This window comes from Elaeis guineensis, chromosome 11 (genome assembly GCF_000442705.2).
Source record: "Elaeis guineensis isolate ETL-2024a chromosome 11, EG11, whole genome shotgun sequence".
Lineage (NCBI taxonomy): Eukaryota > Viridiplantae > Streptophyta > Magnoliopsida > Arecales > Arecaceae > Elaeis > Elaeis guineensis.
The window spans coordinates 99880467-99903641 of NC_026003.2; the positions used below are offsets into that span (position 1 = coordinate 99880467).

General features: G+C 37.4%; 1 protein-coding gene across 1 annotated transcript in view; it reads right to left on the reverse strand.

Moving 5' to 3' along the window:
- Nucleotides 1–293: 293 nt before the first annotated feature.
- The window catches only part of LOC105053595 (ATP-dependent helicase BRM), a 31673-nt gene continuing 8791 nt past the window's right edge, over nucleotides 294–23175 (reverse strand). Inside the window, exons 9-14 of the mRNA XM_010934828.4 lie at nucleotides 18055–18258; nucleotides 16738–16983; nucleotides 15078–16658; nucleotides 14415–14939; nucleotides 11651–11890; nucleotides 294–1225 (exon numbers count right to left, since the gene is read on the reverse strand). Coding sequence (XP_010933130.1) covers nucleotides 515–1225; nucleotides 11651–11890; nucleotides 14415–14939; nucleotides 15078–16658; nucleotides 16738–16983; nucleotides 18055–18258 — 3507 coding nt within the window. The 3' untranslated portion in view covers nucleotides 294–514. The remainder of the gene's footprint in view (nucleotides 1226–11650; nucleotides 11891–14414; nucleotides 14940–15077; nucleotides 16659–16737; nucleotides 16984–18054; nucleotides 18259–23175) is intronic.

Sequence of the window (23175 nt, forward strand, 5' to 3'; positions counted from 1 at the left end):
GAAAGATGGGACATGCCAGCTGTTGGGTGATCATCCAGGTGGAGACCATGTGTCAGACCAGATGACATGTCAGCTCTGTTCCCTTCCCATTTCTCAGGAGACATTATAACCGGCGTTGTCAGTGCAAAGCAGCCAAGGACTGCCAGTTCCTACAGTAGTAATGATGGGAGAACATTAATGATGAAGAAAACACAAGGTCCTTTCACTGGCTCTGCCCCTAATGACAGGGAGTCAAACAGAAAGTACCATTAATTCTGGAAGATGCCAAGAAATTCAAGATACCTCACAGACACTTTAAGAACAGAAACATAAGCAAATTAATTGCTAAGAAACTGTTTCTTTCCCTTCGTCTTTCCTTAAATTTGTAAAACACTATCATCACAGCCACTACCATCAAATGAGAGATGATGTTTCGGGGGATGTAAAAAAGCAGCATACAGAGAAAGGCTGGTGGGGATGCATCACCTCTTGATTGCTAGAGCATACAAAGTAAGACATACATACACATCATAACTCACAGATGGCTTGGCCTCCTTTTGCCAGTATCTGTCCTCATTTTCTTCACAGGCTTGGCCCACTGGACTTGGTCCATGCGTGGAGGCCCACCTATCCCACCAACAGCCTGCTGTTCTGGCTGATAAGCCCACTGATTGGGATGCAATGCCTGTTGAGTTGGGTATGAATCCTTCTGGACCGGGATTCTGGGACTACGAGTATTACTGGGCGGGGACTTGGGACCCACCTGACGTGGGTTAGTCGCAGATAAGGGACCTACTGGCCCTGGGCCAGGCAAAGACATGGGGGCCATTCTCTTCACAGCAGGCTTGTCCCTGTCCTTCCTCTTCTTCTTGCAGATGACCAGATCCCCCGGGTGAGTCAGCAAAGGCGAGAGCTCAGGTGCTGGATGCTCTCCACCGCTCCCACCAGCAGGCCTGGATTCCTTCTGGGACTTGGAAGGGCGGCCTCGGGTCCTCCCATCTTCATCCGGAGGCACAGGGCCACGAGGAGCAAGCTTGACAGGACCTGGCTCTGGTTTCACCTCTGTGACGGTCTTATGTGGCTTGCTTTGGCTTGAGGCAGCCAGTTTCGGAGACAAGGAAGTCCCAGTTACTCCAGGAGAGGAAAAAGTGAATGCATTTCTAGCTTCTCGAAAATCTGTATCCGGGAATGCAATCTTCATGATATCAAAGAACATGTCATGAAGTTTTCGTGCTTCATATTTTACCTGCATAGAGAATTAAAAGATTAACAAGACCATACCTAAAGGATCATATATCAAACTCTCTAGCAAGTAAAAAGGGCCAAAAAAAAAAAAAAAAAATCCTCAAGATAGCAATATTGCCCTTAATATCACAACTGCATGTTTGTTTATGCAAAATTAAGGCTTTTTACCATTGGCATTGCTAGTAGAGGAGGTATGCAAATACCAAAAAAAAAAAAAAAAAAAACTGAATGAAGCATTAGTCTCCCTGTGTAGATTTGAGAATTTTTTGACAGGAACAAAAAGAAATAATTATCACAACTCCGTTTGACAATAACTAGTTTAACTACATAAAATTGGGTTGAAGTTGCCGCCTCATCAAAATTGAGATAGAAGTTGCCACATCTTCAGCTGCACAAATAGAGTCTGAGAGTAGTGCAACAAAGGAGTGACATCAATAATAAGATGTTGCATCAAGGTGCAGAGAATCATGCACTGGCTATCTCACTGAGCACCACTGCCAATACATCTCCCAACATTAGGTCTAATCATTTTCAACCTCCAATCAGTCTTGATATCAGTAGAATAGTTTCCCTAAACTCTTTCATCTTAAGATCTTTGGGTCAGATTTTCTCTGAGGCCCATGCTTTGGTGAGGGCTTATTACACTCGTAAGTCGTACCTTAAGCCCACCCATATCATAGATAGGAAAAATGATCAAGTATTGAAAAAATATTCGTGAGTGGGGTCTCAAAGATGATGGTGCATACTTGGAGATAAAAAGCCAAGGTTAAACATTTTTACTGCTTTACCAAGGCACCAGCCAATCACTATAAAATCCCTAAAAAAATTATGATTAGCATATCAACATATATCCTTAACCCCCAGCACTGTCCATTGCTGATAATAGGATATGTATTGAACCTAGTTTAGTGCCCTGACTATCAGAAATAAAACACAGCCCATGTAAAAGAGTTCGTGAGCCCCAACCATATCAACAATGACCGGATCTCCCTGGTCACTAAACTAAATGGTGGGGTGCTATTTCTCTGTTTGAAACAAACATTTGTAGAGGTCTATTGGGAATCCTCGAAACTACTAGACCGGATTATCTTGCTACATACCTATAGAGAAGCCTACAGATCTGTGGATGGACAGCAAATATTGGTACATTTTTTTTGGGTTGTCCACTGGCAGAGACAACCGCAAGATCTTAGACCATTTTGAGAAAGGACATTTCTGCCCTTTCGTATCAGAAGACAGACTGCTCTATTGGCAGATCCTCTTCATCAATAAGAAAAAAGAACATGAAGGAACCCAAAAATTTGCATGGAAGAAAGGAGATTACCATCTTTTAAAGGAAATGAACATGAACCAAATAAAGAAAGTAATTGAGAAAACTTCACATGAACCCTATTTTCTATATTCGGATGTTTGGTCTATAGGGACATTTGGCATTTCTTATAAGGAGCTTCAAATTCAACTCTGAGATAGTAACCCTCTATTTGGTACGAAGGATGGATGGATGGAGGATGGATGGAATATCCATCCATCCTTTTATATGTTTGGTGAAACATAGAAGGATGGATAGAAATGATTTTCTCCTTTGTTTGATATACGAGGAATGAAAGGAAAGATAGATGACATTTATATGATATTTTTACTAAACTACCCTTTAATAAAAAAATATTACTATTATCCAATTTATAATACTTATTTATACTAAAAATAAACAATATATAAACTTATAATCATTATAATCTATAATTATATGAAAAATTATATAAATATTTAATTTTAATTTTAATTTAATTTAATAAATAATTTATAAATTAATTATATAAATAAATAAATAAATAATAATTTAATTTAATAGTTAATTAATATTACACAAATATTAATTAAAAAAAGTAAATAAAAATAGAGAAATGGAAGATAATTCTAATTATTTAATTATAATTATCATAATTACATACTAAAATTAAAATAATTAGTAATAAGATTTAATAATATATGATTAATAGTATATATAAAAATATATAAATAATATGAATGAAAAGTGAAGAAATATTATAGTTTTATCAAAAAAATTAATGAAGGATTATTTTGCCAATACAAAAATCCATCAATCAATACCTATCCATTCTTCCTTGTATTCTCCCAAATTGAGAGGATGCAAATTGGTGGGTCAAGGTGGATGGATATCCCATTCTTTTTCATCCATCTTTCCTATAGTTTTTTGAACCAAACAATGGATATAGGCCATCCATCCTTCCAACCACATCCATCCACCCTCTCATAACCCCAACCAAACACAAGATAAAGGATAGGGGAGCACACGGTCAGGTTGGGTCGATTTAAAGCTAAATTCAAAACCGAACCAATTTAAACCGGTTTCTAAAACCGAAACCGAACCAACCATCTACAAAAACCACTTGAAACCAAACTGAATTTAACCAGCCATCTATAAAAATTGCTTGAAACCGAACCAAAAAATTCGATTTGGTTTATTAGGTTGATATTCCATTATATCAACAAAAAAAAAAAGAAAGACCGAAAAATTAAAAGGTAAGACCATTGATCATTTTTTTTCCTTTTTGCTTTGTTTTCTTTTCATTTCATTCTCTTGTTCATAGATCTGTGGGGAAGGACAGCACCTGAGGGAGATTGGGGGGGTTTCTTAGGTTTCGGTTGGGGCTTTTTTCTCAAGCATATGGGATTTTGTGCGAGTTGTGGTGGTGTGAGTTGGTCCATCAAGGTTTTGAGACCTTAATCTTGGTAGAAGCATGATATTTTGTCGGGTTTGGGAATTTTTGATCAAAAGGATACTTCTTTGGTTACAAAATTTTCAATTTATAGTTCTATTCACATGATAATATGAATATGAATGGGGGTTAATCAGGTGGGTTTGGGTACCAATTTTAAATGGGACGGGTTTGGGATTTTTGGTTAATTTCGTAATCAGGTTTGGGACAAATTCGGGTCATAAGATTTTAAACGGATTCGGATACGGGTAGGAGAAATTTTGCAGGTACACTACCTGTTGCCATCCCTATCTCCGAGAACCCCACCATCCCCACTCCCCCACCCCCCTGGCGTGATGCCAAGAAATTGAAACCCTCTATCAAGGGTTAGCATTTCCTGCTACCCTCTTTCTAGGGTTAGGGCTGGGGCTCGAGCTTAAATGAGGTATATGGGATGCTAAGACCATTGTTGATGTTGCTATTTGCATGCTGGAGGCCTCTTGGTGGCAACAGTGATGATCGTGGAGGCACTGAGAGGGGCAGCGATCACACCAGGACCCGGGCCGGTGAGCCCCCGCCAGGGGGCAGAGGGGACTTCTCCATGCATCATGCATATGCCAACCAAGTGCTTGAGAACCAGAGGAGATTCGAGTCCAAACCCATCGGCTCCTTTGTCAGGGTCTACGACAACCACAACAAGCTCACTACGTCTACAACCACCTCTTATATCACTTCCAAGGTACTGTGGTTTTGGTCGGGTCTGTTTGGGTTTTGAGCCAAACTTAATTTTGGGTCAGGCTCGGACCTGACCTTGTTAAAAACTTTTGGGCTGAGAAGCCTAAAAGAATTCTCCAAGCAAATCCTCAGCTGCATGGAAACCTGACCAGTCCTGGCCCAATTCCAACACCATTCCTCGTCAATACGGGACCCTCATGAACCTGTAGGTAACAAGACATCCTCGACTTCCATCATATTATTCTTTCTTGCATGTGGATTTTAATTAATCTTCATTAATCATATAAGGATGTCTGTTATTTTAAATCACATAATCAAAAAGGAGGCAATATGATTACATAATTGTATCATCTTAGTCAAAACTTGGTATCATTTAAATCCTACCACATTACATGCCATGGGCTGGAAGTCTCAAAATCCTACTCTCTCTTTTGCCTCATCACCCCTTCAAGGAAAGGGGTGAGGTCGCTGCCGTAATAGTAAATCTGCAGGTCTGCTCTACATGAATGGTCAGAATTGGGTCCTTGGGATTGATGGTGTGAAAGCCTAATCAAACTCCTTCCTCTTCTACCTTCTCATTGCCAATTCAGAGTGAGGCTGCCACAGCAACAATGGAGGAAGAATAGGAAAAGAAGAGTTTGCTGAGATTCTACAACACACTAGAGCTAACATTACTGATATATCAAGCCTATTCAAGAGCAGGCAGATTGAGGCCAGAGAATCAGGGAGCTGGCTTTGTAGTGTAAAAGGTGATGAGGGACAGGGAGGGAGAGGGAAAGGTGGAGGAAAATGGGAGAGGATGATTGGAAATGTTTGAAGCCAGTAAAGGACTTCGGGCTCATCCAGACTGAGAAGAATAGAAGCTAAAGAGCAAATGCATTGAGAGTTATATTTTGATCTACCTGTTGTCAAGATAACAATGGATATCAGCAGTGGTATGACCACAACTAATTGAAAAATGAGAGAGTTTCCATGCAAAAAAGTAACTAACTAGTTCCCAAACTCTTCGGTCACAATTTTTAGTAACCTCTTGCCAGTTGCATATTTGTTATGCACAAAGATTGCTGTACCAGTACCGGTACCCGTACCGGCACCAGACCGGTGTGGTACGGTACCATACCGTACCGACACACGATATGCTCCGGCATATCGGTTCGGTACCGGTATAATTTTTTTTTGATTTTGTTTCCCTTTTTTTTTTGGGGAGGGGGACGCGTTTCCAAGTTAATATCATGATTATCCTCCCAAATTTACATTATATTACATATTTATTTATATATTTGAGTTCAATTTTTGAGTTCGGTACCAGTACAGCCATACAGGAAACCTTGATTCAAATACATATTTACATTATATTACAACTCTATCATCCTAAAATTAATAAAATAAATGTATAAATATGCATTAAAATATATTTAAACTTTTAAAGTAAAAAGCACAAAGAATGACATACTAACCTCGAGTCTACTCTACATCTATCTAATATCTCATCGAGTGTCTGTGACGCTCGTAGATATCTGGATCACCGGTATAGTCTGAAGGAACATCAGTCCATCCCTCTAACCAAGTAGCACTGTACTCCTGAATATTTATCTGATAAAGCATCCTCTCTAGATTATAAGACATCTTAGATCTCTCACTCAAACTCTGACTCTTAGAGTATCCTCGGGATGATGGTATGACTGTAGAGGAGCCCATCCAAATATACCGGTAGCACAATCTGATCCGTAAGATGCTCCGAACTGCATAGGGTAGTAACCACTGGAAGACAATGTCTCGGATGCACCATATCCATATGGATCATAAAGTGACTGCGGGTAATAGGAACCATAATGCGAGAATGATCCAGATACATCCATGGATCCTACTCCACGTGCAAGATCGTCTACAGCTGCATCGTGTGCTGAACGACCTCTAGGAACCTGTCGTCTATATGAAATCGGCTCTCCACGGTCTCTACCGACTCATCCACCATGATCCCTATCTTGTGTGGCATGTGTAAACTGAGACTCACCGGTGAATCGAATACCACAGCGGTTGTGTCTCATAAATAGTAATCTCATGTCCTCCAGTCCCTCCCTGATCATCAGATTCATAACTATTAGTACTATCATCACTCTCTTTGATCTTCAAATCTAAGCCAGATAGCTCCTGCACTCTCGAGAGTGGTGCACGTGCAACTGTCTTTCCTTTTCCTCCCCTTGTGCCCCTCTGTGACTGAGTTTCCTATGCTTGGAAGGATGGATGTCTTGTTGCTGACCGACTTCATCTAAACATTTTTCGCTCAAACATCTGCGAGGATGTCTCGGACATCGAGTCATGTGATAAATGTCCCTCCTGTGACCCCTCAAACTGTGGCTGATCAATTGGAACCTTATGTGAAATATTTCTTTCTGCCCATTGCCCTGGATCCCCCTGATCTTCCTAGCTACCATACTGGCCGGTCGTAGAGGAGATTCCGGCTCATCAAGCTCTGGCACTTGCTGCTACCCTACAAGCCATCCAATCATCGGATCGTCACCCTCATCATCATAATCACCTAATGTCGGATCTGCATACTTCAGGTGCATCTCCTTCTGGATACATTTTAGCCTCAATCTCAAATTATAGTGAACACATACAAAATCATTGAGGCACTTCTGTATTAGACGGTTTCTCTGTTTGCTGTGAATAAGGACGAAAGTCGACCAATTGCACTTACAGCCATTAGAAGAGACCGTCTGAAAAAGAATGCGGATCGCCATAGCTTTCAAATTATCTGCGGACTGTCCAAAATGAAGCCACCATTCAGGTGCAAAAATATTACGCAAAATTACATATCATATTTTATAATAGGCATATAACACCAACAAAGTCTTCTCTTTATTAATATATAATTTATCTAGATTCATCTTCTTTTTGCTTACGACAGTCAATGCGACTCCAAACCTGTTCGTCCCCTCTCTAAATTATTTCGTTTGTGAAAAATATATTTCTTAAATGAATAAATATGTTATTGATTACGGATCGAATTCAGCTAAATGCTCACACATTAGGTAACCTAACATACCTCTTGCAGGCATATAGATGCGATTTCTGAATCGGACACCATCTTATATATCACATTACGGAGAGCAGTGAGAAGCTCGCTATCCATATCTATCTCAAGTGTGGCATACTGAAACTTCGGATTCAAATAGTAAGCTGCAGATAAATCCACAAATAACTAAGTACACTTACATAAGTACAAAAGCTAAAGAATTTTTAGTGAAATTTTTCATTCATGCTTACTGACTAGATGCAAATCCCTCCCTATATGGTAGTCCCAACAATGCTCGATGATATTGATATATTCCTGAGCATGTTTTGGATCTATCTCATTGATCAGTTTCTTTACCCTCTCCATCATATATAAAAAGCCCATCTGAGAGTATTTCTCACTGTCCACGATGCAAAGCACCTCATATAATGGCTTGATAACCTTCATTATCTTATCAATCCTTTGTCAGAATGAATCTAGTAATAGTCTGGGCCGTGTCTACTGTCTGCTGCACTCTACGAAGCTTCCGAATATCCATCAACATAAGATTAATACAATGTGCAGCACATGAGATCCAATAAATATGTGATTGTCGCTCCATCAGTAACTCTCCAGCAGCCTTATATCGCAACCCATTATCTGTGATGACCTACACGACATTCTGCTCTCCCATTGAGTCAATCACCTCCTCCATCAGTCCAAAGATATATGCGGCATCGTGCACCTTATATGAAGCATCAATTGACTTGTGAAAAAATATTTTTTCATCATAATATGTCAAGCAATTGATGATGCTCCATCTGATAGGACCGATCCACCATCACACATCACCGTCAATCCGTATGTGGACCACTTATTCTTATAAGCAATCCATCTCTGTAGCTCCTCCTTGTTACTGTTAAGAAACTGACCATAGATGTCCTTAGGCGTTGGAGGATCCACACTCGGACCGACAACCTATATAGCTGAAATGACAGACCGATAGTAAGTATTGTCTGCTGCATGTGCTGAAATATGACTGAAATGAAATCATGATCCAATAGCTCGCCACATAACCTTCTTATCATTCTTCAACATGCTGTCAATCCTCTGCTGCTTTGAATCCTTGCTGGTAAAAATCTGTGGATCCAAATCATGAATAGTGGCTCCTGCTGACATGTCTCTATAAGATCTACTACCAAAAGCCCCCAACATAGATGAAATACCGTGCCTGCCTTTACTGTCGGTCTCTCTAACTAAGGTGGTCCTCCTGGACTCTAATTCCCCAGCAGTCGCAAAATCGGACTCCAATTTATAGCATGATGGTCCAAATCGCTCCCTATATCTGACCATCTCCAACCGATACTGATCATCCAGACTCACCTGCATGGCAACCTCAATCTGTACCTCCTCATCATCTGGAGCGAAAATCTCCTCTGACTCTCTAGAGTATAGAAAGGTGGCTCTGTGGCTCGACGATCCATCTCTACCCTTTTCTGCTTTGCCCTTTCCTTTGATGCTTTAAAATCAATAAAGTGCTTTTTCATCAACTGGCATACCTCCTGTGGATATTTCTGACACATGAACACATCGTCGTAACCACCAGCCAAATACTGCTTCAATCTAATCACCCCTCCTCCCTTGAATTCTGTGTTGTACCATTTGCATCTCCAATGGTGCCAAACCGAGAACATCTCGCCATGCTCCCAATCAATACCACGCTCTATATCTTTCTTTTTACTCATCTTTACAAGATTAACAAAGCACAACAATTTAATAATATGATTTTACAATTATTTTTTAAAATTTTTTTAATTTTTTTTCAAAAATATATTAAAATTTTTTTTAAAAATAATTAAAAAAATTAATGATTTTCACGTCATCATGTAGATCATCTAAAGATCTACAATATATAATGAAATCATATCCAAATCACAAATTTTGATATGATTTCTTCTTAATTTTGTACTTTGTCATTTTTCGATCAAACAATTAAAAAAAAAATTAAGAGAATGGTAGATTACCTTGCTCTTGGTTGACTTTTGTCACCTTTTCAACAGGATTATGACAAAATTTCTCGCGTCCATGGGTTCCGCAAATTTTTTCTCTTTCATTTCCGCAATGAACTGAACCTCTGACTCGAAAGCCAGAGGTCTCAGGAGGTAGGAAGGGGAAGCTAAAGCTTCCCTCCCGACATAATGGCCCCACCCCCACACCCCCCCACATGCCACGATCGATACGGCTCGGATCCGAGCCGTACCAACCTGAACCACCTAGTTCGGGCGGTTCCGGCAGCGTACTGGACCAAACAAACCGGTTCGGTCTGACACCCCTTACTTTCCCAAAAAAAAGTCCGAACCGGATTGGCTAGCTGCCGATCTGGCTCGGTTCACCCTGTACCAGCCGATTCGGACCTGTACAGCAAACCCTACTTATGCATTATCTGGTCAATTTTCTTGTTACATTAATTTCAACTACGGGAAAGTATTTTTTTCATGATTTATTAGTACTACCACATTATTTATAATAACAATTGGCATTTTTATTGGTTAATGTACTATAAACTGCATAAGGTCATCACATAGGGGTATAACCTATAACAAAGCTCAAGAACGTCAAGGCATCCTTAAGCATGACTTGTTTAGTGATCAAGCAGATCTCAAACTCAGACTTAAGCGCAATCTAAAGCTGATTTGCAATCAGCTTGTTCAAGGGGCTGGCAAGACCTTAAGATCTATCAAGGCTTTCACATACATAGGCTGGACTAATCTCCATTCTCCACTGTTAGACATCAAACTAACTTTTTCGAATGTCACTAGAAAGTAAACATCACAATCATTAGATTACGATTTAAAAGTAAAAATCAATTCTTTTCTTATATATAAGATATTGGGATTTTTGCACATATGCACTTCCAAAAGTGCCTAATTGTGCATGTATATCCCTCCAAAAACATGAAACTTGCACATGTGCCACTCCAAAATCTAAATATTGCACATATGCTGGCATTGTTAAATGACATCCTTCAAATTAGAAGTATTGTTATCATTTAATCTTTTCAAGGATTCTTTCACATATAATCTCCAAAAGGTGCTTAATTATTTGATTTACCATCAAAAAGTATAAACTACATATACACATCTAGCACAAAAAAATTAGGTACTCACCTTAAAAGGAATATGCCTTATTTAGGAAAAATAGCCAATTAAGCAGAGCCCAGATGACACAAACAAAAGCAAGATGGCAGAAAGGCAATAGGTGCAAATTTTAAAGTGTTAGATGGGCCATACATGCACAATCCACTTCTTGACAGGTAAATATACAAATATGGAATTCCTATTTATGCAAAAATTTCATGGATAAAATTCAATTAAACATTATAAATAATAACAAGAAACAATAATGTATGGTATATTTATTGAATATTATATGCATTTCAAGCTTAATCAAGTCGAACCTTAACATCCAGCAAGCAGGGCAAATATCAAGCTCAGCTGATATGCTAATTGAGTGAGCCCTTTTCAAGCTAGAACCCAGAAAACAAGCTACTTACAAAATAGTTTGCCTGTTTGAGACCTCTAAACAGAACTATATGTAAAATTACTTTTTCTTAGTTACCTTATATTTTGCTTAATTTCTTTTAATCTATTTCCAACACATCTAGATACCTCAATATGAGGGCTACCCACTCTGGTTATCGTGCCAACCAACTAAAACAAAATGATGACTTTGGAAAATGAGATACAAAAGCTCTTATCAGAGATTTAGTAAAACTACTATAAATATGTAATTTCAAATAATTATAGACATAATGAAGGCTTTCACTTTATACAGGCAACATTCAATTAACAACACTTATACTCAATCATTCACCAACATTTCATAATTAGATAAACACATGCCAATAATTTGCATGATTTCAGTAATTTAGTTTCTATGAAAAAGTATTAAGATGAGAATGAAATGAGCATACCTCATATGAGTAACTGCAAATGTGAACAACATTCTGCAACATCGACTGCACATCTGCTATGAAGTCCAACACCCCATTGTACTCTAAATTGTCCACACGCTGATCAATTCTTCGTAGATCTAGAACATTACTTGTAACAGTAGCATTCTGATTCTTCTTCCATAAATCAGAAATCAGGGGAACAACTTGATAGCCATCTTTATCAATTCTTCTTTGAAGCTTGCTAATAACATTCTTGCACTACAAAATAAAACAATAAAATATGATGATAGTTGCCCATACACTAATTTACCCTTTTTGTTACGCATGGGAATGATGATGCAGTAACACTGTGCATTCAATGGCTTGAGATCATTAATGCATATCATAAATTAAGATAGTGATTTTGCAAGAGAGTTTGAAGGAAATACATAATTCATGTTCATATTCATTGCTATCTATAATCAGGAAACTGACTGTTCATTAATTGACAGATATAGACTAACAATGTGAGAATTTATTTTCTAAATGAAATAGCTGCTTTTTTTCCATAAAGTGTAAATAGAACTTCATCTATAAATCAATCTATTTCTTCAAGTAAATATAAAGATAAAAAAGGGGTGGGGGCAAGTTATCATCATGATAATAATCAGATTGCACAAATTTATTATCATCACAAATATAAAATATTAATTACATAGTATGTTAGAAATTGATACTTGAAACCTCGACCCAAGATTTTCAAAAAGCAAAGCTATCAGAAACCCAATCCCAGTACGACAAACAAGATGTTCAACTTGGAAGCCTTTGACTCTTGACTTCCACAACCAAGATTCCTATGACATGCTGACATGTCACAAGATAATCTCCAAGGAAATTTTACAGCTGAACCTCAAAGAGAACTTTCCAATCAAGCAACAATCTCCAATTCTCCATTAACATAATTAATCTTACGTTGCTTATGCCTCTTTTGAACTGAAAACAGTTGTAAGTTAAATTCTCCTATTTCCTTTCCTATTTGTGTATTCAATTACTGCCCCTGCTTTCCAGGGTCATAACTTGAAACTAAGATATCTGTTTCAGCTACATGATCTATGATTTTCAGGCATCTAGATGAGACACGTCTTTAGGATGTGCTAAATGCACCAAAAGGACTCATTTTAATGATGACATCATCTTTCTAATACTAAAAGCAAACTAATTGGTGTGCGAATCTCTGCTAGGAAGTCCATTCATCTCCACCCGTGCATCAGATACGGCAAACACTAGGTCCATTCAAAGTTGAAACCTCTACGATGAGATTCAGGTTAGCCACATGCTTGTTTTAACAGTTAAAACCGGATTGATTAGATTCACGAGATTCAAAACTAAGATTGGTTTTCAGAATCTATCTCATTAAAAGATGTTACATCAGATTAACAGACTTCAGCATATCTTCTTGTTTATTCCCTTCTTTTTTCATGCATGGTTGTTCCATGCTTTAGCTTTCTAGGCATGAGGAGTTGCCAGCATAGTCAATTCTGGACTCAATTGGAAACCCCACCACACAACCCCCCCCCCCCCCCCCCCCCGCGCCCAACCCCCAACTCATAAAAAAGATCTAATTTGATCAAATATAAGTTACTATGAGATTTGAACCTTGGTCATGGTAGTGTATAATCAAGACCATAACTAGGACCCAACAGTTACAATTCATATTTATAACTCAAAATAGAATTTAGAGGGAGCTGAACTATTGAGAAAAAAAAATACAAGAAAATAAAATAGCATCCCAGATTAATGCAAAAAACATGCACACCTAAATTTGGTATCGTATTCTACTAATCAATTGTTACCGTGTTTTCCTTTCACCCCGCTTTTTGTGGGTGGGGAGGGAGGGGGATGCACAAACTTGAACAAAAGGTAACACTCAGACCACTAAATACATAGAATTATACCTGATGTCTAAGCATATACTAAGGAGTCTCATTTTAACACCATACAGCTAGTGCCACTTATCATCCTATAAGCTCAGACTTAAGAGTTTGTATTCAAACTGCTTCTTGCCTGCAATGCACCTTGGGAGACATGTATGCAAATGTGAGGTTGTTGCATCATTTTATGCATGAACGGCTAACATTTATGATAACCTTATGATATAAGTAGGATACAGCTGATTAAATTATTAGAGAAGGAAAGAACAAAAGAAAATTATTGTAGGCAGTGCACCCTAGAACTTAATAACAATTCAAACTTGAATGCTGTCTAAACTATTTTCAACATCATTTGCAAGTTCTAAATTGTGTCAGAGAAGATAAATGACAGGAAATATCTATTGCCTCACACACCCGTCTCAGTATCACAATGACATAAATTGGAAAATATTGTTCTGAAGAAAAATGATTTTATTGTTTTGCAAAATGTATGTGGAACTCAACAGCCATACTTCATATTTTGTTTCTTTCATACATGTAACTTAAATACATCAGCTGCATTACTTACATCATAGAAAATGCTAGTTCTTGCAAACTGAAAGATGTGGAAACTAGCCAAATGCAAATAGCTTGGCTAAGGCTTATTAGTTAAGCCATGGTACAAATTATCAAAGAACGAATAATTTTAATAACTCATACAATATAATCCTTTCTTAGTTACAAGGTTAGAAATATAAAGCCTCAGTTTCTTTTTAAGTACAAGCAGGTCAGAAAAATCTAGTCCTTACACACACACACACACACACACACACACAGATGCATATATATGCATGCTACTAACATAAAGAGAAAAACAAGACAAGGACAGCTACCTTCCTCTGCATGCTATCTGACATTTTTGTGCCAATGAAGCTAGGGTCACCAGTATTTGTGGCCTTGCTATTCCTACTTTCCCTGGAATGTTCATTGGCATCCTCTGCAGATCCAGACATGTATCTTGATGTGCTGAATTTTGGCATACTGATATTTGATGGCTTTCTTGATGGTAAATTGCGCCTCTGCTTAATAGTAGTGTTAACATCATGCCTATCTGAAACAGGCTCACTAAATGTCTCCAGTTCTGAATTGGTCTTAAATTGCATATCATAGTCATGGTCCACCTGCAAGGGAAGCTGGGACCTACACTGGGAGAAGATTCTCTCATTGCTGGATTTTTCTTCAAGGATATCAACAGTGTGTCTTGGACGAACCCGAAGACTGCGCTTACGCTTTATTGTTGGTTGGAGAACTTGTTCATCCTCACCATCCTCACGCTCATTAATCCAACTTCCTGATTGTTGGAGATCCATCTGAGAATCACCTGATACCGCAATTTCTCCTTCCTCAAGCTCATCTTGCTGGACCATTTAAACCAATTTTACAGTTGAAAATTACATGAAAATATCATATAAAATAACCAGCTGAAAGTATAAAATAACAAAACCAGCTAAAAGTATATAATAACATAACCATTTGAAGGAGAATTAGCTACCCACCATCCTTTCTGAAGGACGATGCGGCCTGGCATCCAAAGCAGATAGAGATCCAAATTTCTGTGAAGATACAGAAGGAGTAGCAGGTTGAGGCAATCTTCGGCTTCCAGAAGAAGATCCTGATGAACCAGCTTCTTCAAACATAAGAACATTTCTTCGGTCTTCCATTGTTTGAGGGATATCATCATAAGCTAAACCCTGTTCCTCCGATTCATTTCTATTAGTATGCTGCACATCAACAGCACCATTAGATTCTTCCTCTTCAAATTCTCCTATTTCTCCCTCTTCTTCGTGGAATGAGTATATATTCCTCTCTTCTGAGCTAGCATCAGAATCCTCACCATCTTCATCATCCAATTCCATGTAAACAGAATGGTTTTTGTTAGTTGTTGGACCCCTTGGCCGACCTCTTCGTCTCTCAGTTTTACCAGGGGATGTACCAGAATATATTTCACCTGATTCCAAGTCAATATTTTCAGCTAAAATGTTCTTTGACGGTTTCTTAGTTAAATTAGCAATAATAGCTGTTACTTCTCTAGAACCAGCACGAAGCCACTTGGGAACCTGATTGTGCTTCATCATATCACCAGTCCACTCAAAATCTTCATCCATTTGATCAAACAGCTCAATTTCTTCTTCACTACGACCAATCATGCGATTTACCTCTTGCATGGATGGAACATCATGAACAGTTTCTTGATATCTCTCTTCATCATGCAATAGTGTTTCTAAAGTCATCCGCCTTTCTTCATGCGTTGTTATTTGATCAAACCGTCCAGCATTTATAACTTCGTCTGCCATATCAATCTTATATTGTTGGATATTGTTACGTATGAGGCTCTCTATTGACCCGATGTACCGATCTTTACCAGCAAGATCATCCTCCAGATCTCCTGTACCTCCATTTCTCAAATCATCTTCTTTCTGATAGCTTGAGATTTTGTCAACAACTGCCTCCATATATATGACTTTCACCTCTCTCTGCTGTCCAATGCGATAAGCCCTGGCCACTGCTTGCTCCTCATTTTGAGGATTTGGATCTGGATCATATATCACCACTGTGTCTGCACTCTGGAGATTTAGACCTCTTCCAGCAGCACGAATACTAAGCAAGAAAATGAAACAATCAGATCCAGGGCTGTTGAAATCCACTATAGCTGCTTCACGGTCTTCTAGACTGGTTGTGCCATCAATCCGTCTGTAGACAAGCCGTCGCCATTGCAAGTATTCCTCTAATATATCAAGAAGTTTTGTCATAGTGCTAAAAAGAAGCACACGATGGCCTGCTCTCTGGAGTTTTATGAGAATCCTATCAAGAATCCAAAGTTTACCACAAGATCTGACAATGAATTCTTTGGAGTAGTCATTAAAATAAGGGTAATTTAGTAAAGGATGATTGCATGCCTTCCGCAACTCCATACATTTATTGTTAAGATTCTTATAGACCTTAACCTGGTACAATGGATTCTTCTTAGCCCTGCGCAACTCATCCTCAGGGTCAACCCTAATGGTACCAGTGGATTTAATCCAATCATATATGGCACCCTGGATAGCTGACATTCTACACCTCAAAACAATGGAGTCCTGTAATCATGAATTAACTCAATATTTCTTCTAATGATTCAGGAAAACAGATTAAAGAAAATCTTGGTGAAATACTCACCTTCCGAGGAAGTGCCCCTTCCACATCTTCAACACGACGCCTTAGCATAAAGGGCTCCAATATCTGATGAAGCCGGTGGATTATAATAACCTTTTTTTCAGTCTCAAGCCAGTCATCCTCCTCTGAACTATGTGAAGGACCATCCCTTTGGAAGGGTTTCGAGAACCAATCATGAAATGCCTTCCGATTATCAAATACTTCTGGTAGAAGCAAATTCAGGAGGGACCAAAGTTCCTTCAAATCATTCTGTAGCGAACAACATGAACCATCTAATAGTAAATACGGTATATAACAATGCAAGCTAGATATTATTCTAAGGTTTAAATGGCAAGAAACATATTATATAACACCAGAATCACAAACAACTATAAAATAAGGTTAATATTAAAGGGAGAAAACTGGCTATTGCCCCTAACCTAGGATAGCCATATATTCGTTTACTATCATTGAACTTTGCATCAGACACCTCACCTACAACTTTTAACCAATTAAATCAGTTAAGCAAAAACTCGCGAGCATAATGTATCAAGAGAAAACAGAGGATGTTTCACCAGAAATGACAAAATTAGCCCATAAAGAACAGCTCTCTTTTGCTTCCTTGCTATAAGTCCCATTTATCTCCACATCGGGGGGAAAAAAAAGGAAGTCTCATTTATCAAGTTCTACATCAGGCTATTACAAATTTTGCTCTATTGTTGGACCTACTGATGTCGGCATTTTAGTCATTTTAACTCAATTTACTTCTTTAGGTATTGCAAGTACAGTGGGGACCTACATGTTTTATCTACTAACATAACCTATTTAACTAAAACAAATAGGAGGATACCTTGGTAGGATAAGAAGACTAAAAATGCATAGCTGAGCAATCATGATGAACTGGTGACTGGAAGAAGATTATAATCTTGATAAATAATCATTAATGTAATTAATATGATAGAATGAAAATTCTACTAATTAGTCATATATTCCTATCAGAAATATCTATTAGAAAAATAGAATTCTATTAATTCTATTTAGTCATATCCAATTCTATATTATTAGTTATCACTAATAATATTAGATCCAAGCTTTACAGGTTCAACCAAAACTGATCAAAATTGTTCGCACTACTAGCCTGCCCAAGCTTTCTACCTTTACTGATAAAATTCGAATAATTAAAGAAATCAGGAGAGAAATTGTGTGCATATTATTACGGCAGTATCTTAGAACCATGCAATTCAAATTATTGTGATTCTTATCTAGGTATCCATGTTAATGTGTGCTTGTGGTAACCAGAAATTAAAATGAAAAATTTCATGCTCTAGAAAATAAGCAGACCTGCAGAGGTGTCCCGGTAAGAAGCAGCCGTCTTTGGCAACGGTATCTGTCAAGATCACGAGCTAGAACTGACTCCCTGTCTTTCATTCTTTGGGCTTCATCAATGATTATATACTTCCAATCAATTTTTGACAGCCTTGAGCGGTCATACATGATAAATTCATATGTTGTAACCAGCACATTAAATTTCATGGCACAAACCTCCTGGACAACAGATCTAAACTTTTAGATGTCAACCTCATTAAGCATAGATTGAACTAGAACATGTTCTAAGATTTTTTTTTTAAAAAAAATTGTAATTAAAAATGGCAACTAAAGTAGGTATTTGACACACTGAGTTATGTACTTGAAGATACCATGAGGATAAACCAGAGAAACGCTAGCATTTTCAAGAGCTAGTGAGTAGGTTCTCTTAACTGTATGTGTAAATATGTTAATTGGGATGTGTAATATATAACCTCCAGAATATATCAAGGTTATGGGCCATAGAAGCAGCCCAATCATATATCACACATTTACCTACCTCATTTAGTCAATAAATTCAATCTTAGATGCATCAAAATAATATTATCCACTAACATTTTATCATCTATAGACCAAATGATGAAACAGAAGTAGATAGGGCGTAGGGAATGGGTAAAATACTATCTGTCCAAATCCGTTTTTGTATCCAAATCTATTTAGATAGAGATGCAAATTATGGCATCTGACTAATATCTGTATATGCATTCGTATTCATCCACAGTTGTCAAATTGCCTAGCAAGGCTAAGTGGTGTACCCCTTGTATGGCCTAGGCAAGCATCTAGTGCTTAGGCGGCCACTTGGGGAGGAAAGCTCCTTAAGATTTTATTATTCATATTTTAATCATATATACAAATAAGCATGTCCACATATTCTATATACGCCCTTTTGTCATGATATGTGGGATAATGATTCGTAAATCTATTTTTCATGCTTATAACATCCAAAGATCAAAATCCACAAAGAGAACAGGAACAGAATTGCTGCCACTGCAGCACACAACAAGCTACAAAACAAGCCAAGTAGCCAGCACCTAGCAAGAAGTGAGAGGATAGGCAATCTAAATAGAATATAGAAAGTAGAATAACAAACAGGAAAATTTAGGGGGAAAAGTGGAAGAATGGCCAGATGAAATGCTGGTCATTGCAGCCATTGCTCCCACTTGTCACTGTTGGTTGACATGTCGGCAGCCATCAATCAACCCACATGCAATAACCAAAAAAAAAAAGAACAGAAACCCTTAAAGAGGTAGAGTTCAAGCAAGCTTGGCCTAGGCAGCCTGGCCAAATTAAACCTAGGTGAACACTTTTAACAACACTGTATCCATCATAGAAAAGCGGGTACAGATACAGATACACCAAGATCCGATCCATATCCAAATATCAATTTCAATTTACAATTCTATTTTCTTTCATTTAGCTCTCATAGACTCCAAAGTAAAATAAGTGTCAACATCAATATGACCTTGTCTAATTTTCTCTCCATGTAGTGACATCTTTAACTTGATGGTCATGTCCAAATATAGACAGTTTTCTTCTAATCCAAATTATGCAGTGTAGCAGAAGTATTAGGATCCACTCAAAGATTCAGATGATTACATAGATGCAATTACATCTTTATTGTTTTTATACAATCATTAATTTGTCTTAGAATATAACAAAAGTAAGTTGGGAGGCTTATATGCTAATTTCAAGTTGAAAAAAAAAATATAAAGCGGAAAATTGTTCTACTCATAAAATTGAACTATCTGATTTATATCCACACTAGTAGCTAAGGTTTACCATACCGATCGGCACCATACTATACTAGACGTACCATACCATACCAGTATGGAGTCTTATACCATATCAACACTTGGTACATCTTGCCATCTTGCACCATACCACATATCAATATTGTAATAGGATGGTACCAATACAGGGTCTGATACTTAGATGGCAAACCTTGCTAGTAACCATATTGTCAATATCTCCTTCATATCCAAACCCATTTAAAACAAATATGAATACAAAATTTAGCATCCAATTAATATCTATACCTATATTTGTATTCACTAAATTAAAATGGTTACAAATATAAATACACTGATATCCAATTCACATCTTGTCCGTTTTCAGCACTAAGGTAGTGTTTGTCAATTCATATCTTGTCCGTTTTCAGCACTAAGGTAGTGTTTGGATGCTAGATGGCTGACTATGAAGACACATTTAACTCAAGGTAACTCTTAATCACTTATCCCTGGGCCGTTTGATTGAAGTTTGAGAATTAGTGGATTAAGTTGTGGGAAAATGTAATAAAGGGAGAAGAGAGAGTTCTATGAGTAAAAGTTTTCTCACCTGGGAGAGTGAAATAAGTTTTGCCAGGTTAAGCACCTTTTTGGTGTATTGACTTGCTAGAGTTAACCTACCTTTATTTTTTGACCATGTTTGGCTGGTTATATGATAACCATCCAGTAACCACCACTTAACCAACACTGCCCGGCATACATCCCCTGCCAAGAACACTAATCTGCATGCACATGCACAGGCAAACACGCACACAAGCACAAGCATGCAGATGCCCCCATGCACAAGATGATCGAGAAATACAGAGAGTGATTCAGATAGCACATATATGTGTCTTTGACTGGCCAACTAGTAAATAAGATGGTAAGAATGACTCTCTCTCTCTCTCTCTCTCTCTCTCTCACACACACACACACACACCCCACATGCATAAAAGCACAAATATGCACCCATGCACAATATGATCAAGAAATACATGCATCGATTTAGACAGCACACATCTGCATATTTGACTTGTGTGCGATTTGTCCATTAGTAAAAATTACTCACACATAAACACAGACAAATAAGCATGCACATGCACTCATGCACAATATGATTAAGAAATACAGGCACCAACTTAGATAGCACATATCTATGTACTCAACTTGTTTCCAGTTGGCCCACTAGTAAATAGTGCGGGCACACACACAAGTATGCTGATGCATCCATTCCAAAATGATCGACAGATATAGGCAGCGATTTAGATAACACATACATGTGTATTTGACTTATATAGGATTGGCCCATTAGTAAATAAGACTTAATAAAAGTGCAAGCATGAGTATGCACCCATGCACAATATGATCAAGAATACAGGTACCCTTTTAGATAGCACATATGTGTTTTTGACTTGTGGACAGTTAGCCGGGCTTAATAAAAATTACTCATTTCTCGTGAAACCTACATGCTAATTGTTCTACCTGTATCAACCCAAATTTTCATCATTTAATACCTCAAATCTCCATTTTTTCCTTCTCTATTGCATTCTCAGGTCCTTGTAACTACAGTAGTTGATTTGTGATTGGATTCTCAAATCATGAATTTGGTATTAAAATTTACAATACAACCTATCATGCATGAGGATTAAAAGCATGATCCGATAAGCCCGTGTTGGCGACCAGCTTGCACAGCAAACCGTACCATGATGAGCAAACATGCGGCATGCACCCACACAGAAAAGCATCCAAGCTCATGAAAAGATTTGCAATGAGCAAACTAAGATACACTTCTTTAATTTTTATTTATTAAATCCATACATGGGTATAGACATGAATTAAACAAATAATCATGGTTTCATCTACTATAAACAAATCAAAGAGAATACATCATCACATATATCTGTCTTGATTGTTCTTTAGTGCTCCAAATAATCTGTTGTATACACTAACATTATACACCTACTTGTCAATATTAAAAACATAAATAAGTTTGAAATTTGTAAATTAGAAAAGGAAAACAAACTCCATTTACACATTAACACCCATATTTAAAAGCTCCACAATCCAACTTAAGATCACCCAATCCAGATCAGATCAGTAAAATTCTTCGCTGGATTGATTATATTCAAGTAAATGATTTAATCAAAAACTCAATGATTCAACTCAACAACTTGGCCAAGTTTTTAAGTGGATCCATGATCCAACTTAATCAAATATTCAGAATTGTCATTGAAAAAAAAAAATCCATCTATATTAAAGTGCACATAAGTTTATATAGTTAGTATCTAATACTTTATATTTATATTTTTATAGATTTTTCCATATTAGTTTGATATTATATCATATATTTTTAGCTTTTTTGTATTATATTTATATATTTGTATGTATGTTTATATCAAAAATGTATTTATATTAGGATATAAATATACATTTAATCTAGTATGTAAATATGTATTTGCATTAATTTAATACTATTTTATATTAACTATTTTTGTAGTGACTCATGAGCTAGCTCGTCTGAGGCACCAATCCACTCGGATCATTGAAAATTTGAGTGAGTTGAGTTTCCATGTTTCTAAACACTGATTAATACACAATTGGAGTCATACATATTCCACCAAAACCATGAAAAGCTTATTTTCTGGTGCACTTCATGACTGCTCCATATCATGGATTACCTTGATCACTGAACTTTAATCCACTGCAGACTAATAACTGTCTCATTGTCCCCTCAGTTCTACAACTCACATTTCTAAATCCTTGAAAAAACATCACAAAAATCAATCAGAAAAAGCTCTAGGTTGTTTTGCACAAGAACAAGGGCATTTACGACAGCTGGGTGCAAGTTTAAAACAGGCCAACAGGCTGTAAATCCCTAATGCTAGAAACTAGTTAAAATTGTCATTGCCACATGCATCAAAAATAGCCAATAGACAATGATATAATTCAGCAAGAACTGGATGCTAACTGGTAATACAGTGCTACCAGCTAACACGAGCAGTAGAATTATAACCCCTCGTACAATGCTAATAAAAATAGCCACTTAGATCCTTGATCTTGGCAAAGACTCTCTTCCGCAGAAATATATACTATGCCAAAAAATAGAACTCCTTTAATCAGTTTTGCCACCAAAAATTAGAGTCATCTTTTCATTTAAATTCCAATATAAAACTAATATCAACCAAACAATCATAAATTACTATAAAATTAAACCAGAATAATCAAAAGCTACCAAAATCATATCCATGTCTTCTGCATACAATATAATTACATTGAAATCAACCACCAAACTAACCCCACAAGCAAGAAATTTATGATACATAAAAAGCTAAAA